Raw genomic sequence first — 7818 nt, forward strand, 5'->3', positions numbered from 1 at the left:
GGCGAGGGCCTCCAGGAGAGCAGCTGAATCCTCCTTCCCTGGGCCGCCCATGCCAAACAGTTCAAAACAAAAACTGGCTCTTGAAGGATATAAAAAAAACAACACAACAGCAATAGAATAATATTAAACACAAAGTGAACCCGTCTTCCTTCATTAAATAGGTTCTTTTAGATGTTAAGGAGGAATTGACTTAACCAGGCTGGCGGAGAATGAAGACAACCGGACACCTGCGGCAGATGGGGAATCAGTGAACTTTTATTGAGACAGAGACAACCTCTCAACACAGCTCACATCAGGAGATTCCTAATATTTGCTGTGAGGATGGGTATATATTCTCTAAAACTTACAGGAGGGGGTTGTGAGGAAAGTGCTGCATTAGCAGAAAAACAACTCCATAAAAGGAAATCGGCCTTGGGTGTTCTAGTCTCTTCGCTTGCAGATATCTTGCACCTGCAGGATGAGGCGATCGCTTCTTATCGCTCTCAAGGCCAAAGTCGTGAGCACATTTTTATTACACAGTTGCACAGTAACTTTAAAGCTGAACAATATTTAAAGCTGAATAATGTTTGATCAGATTATATTTTCTTCAAATCCCCCTTTTGACCCATCTTAAATGGGTCAACACACAAAAATAAGTAACATTCAAAGGAACACAGAGACGTGTCGAAGCCTGGCTCGAAAAACTCCTCGGGTCTTATCATTTGTCTTTATCTGTCATTGCAGATGAGGAGAAAAGAGTCCAGGCACCACCCTGCCCAGGGGTCGGCTGCAAGCAGTCTCGGTTCCCGACGAAAGCAGTAACAGCTGTCCTGCACACAAGGATACAACGAGTCAGTGCAACCAGGGTAGTGACACAAAATTAACAGTTCCTGTAACCCAGCAACCAAAAAGCATAAGTAATGATAAAAATGTGGAGAGTACAGAGTATACTATAATAATGAGAGATATAAACGTGAAAATGTGAAAGAATAAATCAACCATAAAATAAACCCAGAACGGTAACTGCTAAGGACATTCAAAAGTGAATATGGTAAAACGTGAGGAAGGGGTGTGGAAAAAAACAATTTATATCCAGTGGTGGGAGTACACATTCGCTCAGGCTTAAGTCCGGAGACCCTGAGAACATCGCTTAACCCTCACAACCCGACCAGACACAGTTCAACCAGATATATCCTTCAAGAGGAAGTGGGTGAGGGAAACAATTAATAACAAGCCTAATACAAAACACCACAGAGAAACAATCATTCTAGAAGCATTTAAACAAGAGAAAGACGATAATGTTCGTCACCCTCACGATCAGAGTTTTCATCATCCGTTGGCGAGGAGGTGGGAAGTTGACTAGCCAATAAAGGCATCTGCCGGGCGAGATCCTTATCCTCAGGAGTGAGAGCTGTAACAATCAGTCTCTGGATGAGGGATCGAATGCATGGAATACAACAGCAACCGCAGGTGACTAGGACAGCAACAAAAACTGAGATGGAAACTAGGATGGAAGCTACAAGGGCCTTATATTTGCCAAACATGTTAAGCCCAGAGTCCCACATGGCAGTATCAACGCCCGAGTGTTCCTTCATTTTAACAGTAAGAGCTGTGAGACCAGTAATAGCTTTAGTGAGGGAACCATCAGGAGCTGTGTTATTGGGGATATAGGTACAGCACTCCTGACCAAAAAGGCTGCAGACTCCGCCTCTTTCTGCGAGGAGAAAATCCGTTGCGACCCTGTTTTGGAAAGCCATTAGGGAAGTGGCAGATAACTGTGCATGCACAGCTTCAAAACCATCTCGAGTGTAATTAGCCAACAGTTGCACATTAAAGTGAATGTAGTTAATTCTGTCTACATTCGCATTTATTTCAACCATCCAAAGTATCGAGGCCCATCCTGCTTTAACCTGGTCTCGCAGTTTATATTCATCGGGGACCCCACGGGGTATACCTACAGCATCAATATAGGTTGGATTATGAGCTGAACCTGGGATTAGAGAACGTTTAGAGCGGCGTTCAGAGGAGGATGGGAGGCCAACTTCGTGTACTTCTATAGAGAGATCTACTGGAGTGACTAAAACAGGTAAAATAAGAGTTATGAGAGCGCAAAGACCTGACGCATCCCGAGGGAAACCATCATATAACTTGTTATTGCCACACCACCACCACAAATCAGCCCTAGCCGTAGGTCGGAAGTTTGGTTTCATAACCGTCATCTCAGTGCACCAAGAAGAGTTCAAGCTACCTAGTTTTACTGCATTGCCAGTCAGGTTAATACAAGTGAAATTGTTCACAGCTACATCTGAAGAAAAGAAAGGTGGTTTATTAGAGACCGAGCGTTGAGTTTTAGGAAAGTGGTTTTCCAGATATGAGCAATGACCTCGTTTTGTATTGTTCATAAGATGCAGGAGGCATGCACTATTGACTGGCGCCGGTACAACTCTTAAAGTGGGGCGGGCTCCCATACATACTATGCAGTCGGAAGCCGTCTTGTCAGCAGCTTGTTCAGCTAGTAGTAACCAGTTGTTTGTTGCTCCAGAAATACCGGTTAGAATTTGGAAGAGGTCATCTTTAGACATTTTATTTGTGTCTACAATGCGTATTCGGCCGTTTCTCCCCCCGTTTGTATATGTCACCGGAGGGCCATTAAAGGTGGGGTTATCATCTTTAACTACAGAGCTTGGAGCTGCACCAACGCTAGGGCATATTTCCATTTGCCAATACAGGGCGGTGCGATCAGTCCAAGGGGCAAGTATAAATTGTTGACAGGAGGTCAAGGTCAGATCCTTTAGGGTAAAAATTAAGCCTGAAAGATCCGGTTTTTTTGCTATTCTGAGCATATTTTGGTTTCTCCAGTGCAAAGCCTGACCCCTAGAGTGCTTGGACCAATCGAGGTCCGTTTCTGACACTAAACTGGACCACTTCCACTGATGCCAACCTCCCAGGGTTATATACCACACTGAGGAGGAGAGATGTACTGCAAGGTTAAAAAGATCCCCCCCTTGGTCTTTGGTGACGGGAGTGACTGGGAAGCTAGCGAAATCTATTTCGACTACCCAACTTTTATTGTTGGGGACACAGAGAGTAATCATTCTAGTCGTACTTGGGGTGCAGGAGGTAACCGTGTGTCGTTTCTTTCTAAATGGATCGGGCGTGGGCAAAACTGGAGAGGAAGTGGTGGGCAAGACCCTAGGGGCTACATTTGTCAGATTGGGACTGTCAGAAGGGGGCGAAGCTTTTGAACTTGAAGGTGTCAGAAGTGTCGGGGGCCCTTCACAGATCAGGATTATGCCAATGGGAATGAGACCCAGGGCCAGGAAGCAAACAAAGACGCAACATCTTTGCCTGCCTGTCATTTCAGGGGGAAAGGGCCAAGACATGTTTACTTAGCTTGGATGTCTTCTAATAGAGGATGATGGGGCAGAGAAAGGTGGTCCAGTTCCCCCCACCTCGCCAAGGGCGTGTTCTAGGAGTTAAAGAGCAACAAAAAGTATCAGTGACACAACTTTAAATGAGCTTTCAGCGGTTAAAACTATTGCAATGTAAAATGTAAATCTTAAAAACTCAAGCCAATATAAAAGCAAAGTCATAAAAGATGTTAAAAATAGAAAAATAAAAATGTTTAGTTCAGTATGAAGAACACCCCCTTTTGTAACCAGCCGGCTTGTAGGTTGAGTTTTGGCTCCCTCAAGTGGTTGGTGATGCTGTTGCAGCTCCTTCTGACAGGTCCTTCTGCACCTCTCTCAAGGTTCTTCCTGGTTCGGTGGCAGCAGCGCACTGTGTGTAATGAAACCAGGTGTCACCTTTCCCTTCGAGCCTGACAGCGTGGGAGGTCCGCTCTGTTATGCGGTAAGGGCCTGTCCAGCGAGGCTCAGCCCACTTTCTCTTTGTGACTTTCAGGAGGACGTAGTCCATTCCAGGTGTAGCCGCCTCTTTCAGCTCTTGCTGGTTTCTTTCAGCGACCTGTGAGGAATACTGGGCAACAAAACTGCGGAGCATGTTATAATATGTCCTCGGATCGAGGTCTGAATCAGCTTCATCCGACATTAACAGGCGAGAGGAGGGGCCAGGAAAAGGCCTGCCATGCTCCAACTCAAATGGAGTGTAACCAGAGGTTTGATTTACTGAGCATCTTATGGACATTAATGCAAGAGGCAATGCCTTAACCCAATCTAATTTGGTCTGTGCACAGATTTTAGCCAATTTAGTTTTTAGAGTTTGATTCATCCTTTCCACTTTCCCCTGGGATTGGGGGTGGTAAACTGAGCCAAACTTATGTTTCAAACCTAATGCGGCTTCAACCCTCTGCAGATCGTGGTTCCTGAAATGTGAACCATTGTCCGACCTTATGACCTCGGGAAACCCATGCTGTGGTATATAATGATTAATCAGACACTTCACCACAGTTCTACTATTTTCACTTGCTGTCGGCCAGGCTTCTGGCCAACCTGAAAATGCATCCACAGCCACCAGCAAGTACCTGTAACTACCTACTCTGTCCACCATGTCTGTGTAATCAATGATTATTTCTTTCCCTGGGCAAAGTGGGATGGGGAAGTACCCTGCTATTGGCTTGAAGGCGGGCTTGATTCCAAATTGGTTGCACTCCTTACAGGTTTTAACCATGTATTTTGTCATGTCTTTTAGATAAGGGTGCCACCAGGCGGCTAAGTTCCTCATCATTTGTGCAGGTCCCACATGCCCCACTCCATGTGCCTCTTCCATTGCTGTCTGTCTGACCCCTGGCGGTAGAATGGGCCTTCCATCTGGGCCACGCCAAACATCTGTGTTTGTGGCCCCTCTTGTTACCCATAATGATTTTTCCTGGGGGCTGGCTTTGTCCTGTAACTCTCTGATTGTGGCTAGGCCTAGTTGTATGGGTGGTCTTTCTGGAGGGGGTGTGGCTTCTGGGTCCATTACCATAATCAGGGAGGGTAAGTAACCAGCTGTCTGCTTAGCTACTAAGTCGGCCTGTTTGTTACCTAATGCCACTAAGTCCAATCCGGCACTGTGTCCTTTGCATTTTACCACTGCCACCTTAACAGGTAACAACAGTGCTTCCGCTAATTCCCTCATTTCTATCTCATGTTTAATAGGCTTTCCGCTGGCTGTCAAAAAACCAGCTCTTAGCCACTGCTTGAGCTCCACATGCACTGCTCCCACAGCATAAGCTGAATCACTGTATATATTCACTTTCTGTCCCTTTCCCATCCTTAAGGCTTCAATCACCGCTCTCAGTTCAGCTCTCTGTGCAGACTGTTGTCCTGTCAACTGCTCTGCCTTCACTGTTTTCCATCTCATGTCTGTCTGTTCCACTATTGCCCATGCAGCCTTCAACATTCCACTTTCAGTTCTGAAACAACATCCATCTGTGAACCAATCTTTTTCTGCATCCATTAGAGGTTCTGCCTGCAAATCTGGCCTGATTTTCTCCTGTACCTGCACAACCTCTTCACACATATGTGGTTCCCCTGATCCCATGTGATCAGCCATGTTTATGCCTTCATGTGAGTAGGTGATGTGTGGTGCTTCCAAAATGGTACTGAGGCGTCTCTGCCTGAGTGAAGTGAGTGTGAAGGCCTGTGAGGAGACGTAGGCCACCACACTGTGTGATGTCAAAATTTTTAGTGGGTGGTTCATCACTATGTGTGCTGTTTTCTGAATGATTTTTGCAAGTCCAGAAACGTGTTGTGTGCACGGTGGGTGGCGTTTTTCAGTGTTGTCAAGCATTACGCTTACATATGTCAACACTTTTCTCTCTCCCCCTTTTTTCTGGAACAGGATACCATTGATATGGGTTCCAGTTCCAGAAACATCAAGATGAAAAGGCAAAGCATAATCTGGCACAGCAAGGTCAGAGGCGACAGAAAGCTGTTGTTTTAACTTTATAAACGCCTGTTCTGTTTCTGTAGTCCATGAGAGGGGAGCAGAGAGGTTTCTCATGCCTTGTTCATTTACCAAAACGCGCAAAGGGGAAGTAAGGCCAACATAGTCTGGGACATAGGTCCTGCTGTAACCAGTCAGGCCCAAAAATGACAACATGTCTTTTACAGTTAGAGGTTTTGGATGGTGCAAAATGGAGTTCCTGTGTTCTGGGGACAAGGAAATACCGGACTGTGAGACCATGCGGCCTAGAAAAGAAACCTGTTTTCTTGCAATCTGTAGTTTGTTTTTGCTCACTTTAAAACCTGTGTTGGCCAGGTGGTGAAGTACCACTCTGGTGGCCTCCAAACAGATGTCAGCCGTGGGGGCAGACAGCAAAAGGTCATCCACATATTGTATTAACATACAGTCAGATGGTAGTGGGCTGGTTTGTAAAAGTTCTTTCAAACACTGATTAAACAGTCCTGGGGAGAGGGCAAATCCCTGTGGTAAGCGAGTGTAACGCCATTGTCGGCCTCTAAATGTAAATGAGAAAATGTCACGCAGTGACTCACGAAGTGGGAGGCAGAAAAAGGCATTAGCCAAGTCAATGCAGGTGAACCAGGCATGAGATGGTGGGAGGTTGGTCAAGGCAACATAAGGATTAGGCACAGGCAAAGTAGGAGTGCCAAGTAAGGCATTAATCCTTCTCAAATCATGTGCCATTCTGAACTTCCCCGTGCCTTTTTTCTCAACGGGTAGGATGGGCGTGTTCCACTTAGAGCAGGAGGGCTCCAAGACACCGGCAGTGACCAAACCAGAAATTGTTTCTGCAATCCCAGCCTCAGCCTCCGGTCTGTGTGGGTACTGAGGCTGCCACAAAGGGGTAGCAGATGACAGTTGAAAAGAGACTGGCTCCACATCAACTAAACCTACATCTGTGGGTCCAAGGGACCACAAACAATCTGGAAGAGAGTCGAGTAAAGGCGCAGCATCACAGTGGTCTGTGTGTTCTCTTCCATGTGACCCGCTGACCACTCCATGTTGCAGTGTTGAGGAATTAAAGCAATCATTTAAAATTTGGTATGTCTTGGTAGATGGAGAAAACAAAACCTGTGGGAGTTTTGTAGGTGTCCAGTCAGTGGCCGCAAGGGAACGTTTAACCATTCCACCCAGCTCCTTAGCCTGGTGTCCAGGATGTAAGGCCAGTGACACATGGGGAGCTGCCTCATCAGACATCATGTACCACTGTAATTGATCTGTTGTAAAAGTAACCGCTGCTGCCACTCCCTCCGGTGCCGCAAAAATGCACGACATGTTCAGAGACCAAGCCCGCCCCTCACACTGCTTTTGGAACATGTGCTGGTACCAGGTGGTGTCATGCCTGTCATAAAACAGTGTAACATGAGGTGGGTCAGGGGGAGGGACATAAGGATGCAGGAGTGAGAGCCACGGCCGCCATTGCTGAAAAGCAGTCCAAACTCCTGGTTCAGCAGGTGTTTCAACTTCCAATAATGCCCAGTAGATGTCAGCAGAGTCCGCCAAACAGGAGGAGGGTTGCAGCAGAAACTGACCACCTCCCTCTGGCCCATCAGAGCAGGGAAGTACAACCCCAGTAGGGAGAGTCACAGTTAGGCCTTGTGAAGAGCAGAGTATTGTGGCTCCTAATTTAATCAACAAGTCTCTTCCCAGTAAATTCACAGGCGCCTGTTTTGAACAAACATAGCTGTGTAACAAGGTCTGATCTCCAACCGTTGTGGGGAGGGGCACGGTGTAAGGCAGAGTTTTAGGTTCCCCAGATATGCCCACCACTGTAATCACTCTGTCAGTAAGTCTTTCACGAGCAACATCCTTAATGGTGGAGTACGTAGCTCCAGTGTCCACTAAAAAGCTGCTTCTTCTTCTATCTACAGTTATGGACAGCATAGGGTCCGCCGTTGTCCCTTCACCGTCCTGGGCAGTCTGTGGGGTGTC

General features: G+C 46.6%; 1 protein-coding gene across 1 annotated transcript; it reads right to left on the reverse strand.

Annotated features, from left to right (window-relative positions):
- Positions 1 to 235: 235 nt before the first annotated feature.
- On the reverse strand, positions 236 to 3362 carry LOC146563473 (uncharacterized). Its single transcript, XM_085290579.1, has one exon. It carries the CDS (start codon positions 3360 to 3362, stop codon positions 1257 to 1259), a length of 2106 nt encoding a protein of 701 aa, XP_085146705.1. The 3' UTR covers positions 236 to 1256.
- Between the last annotated feature and the right edge of the window lie 4456 nt (positions 3363 to 7818).

The sequence above is a fragment of the Mchenga conophoros genome, linkage group LG11 (genome assembly GCF_057382185.1).
Source record: "Mchenga conophoros isolate Kocher_MC1m ecotype Shallow Benthic linkage group LG11, M_conophoros_male_GT1.1, whole genome shotgun sequence".
Lineage (NCBI taxonomy): Eukaryota > Metazoa > Chordata > Actinopteri > Cichliformes > Cichlidae > Mchenga > Mchenga conophoros.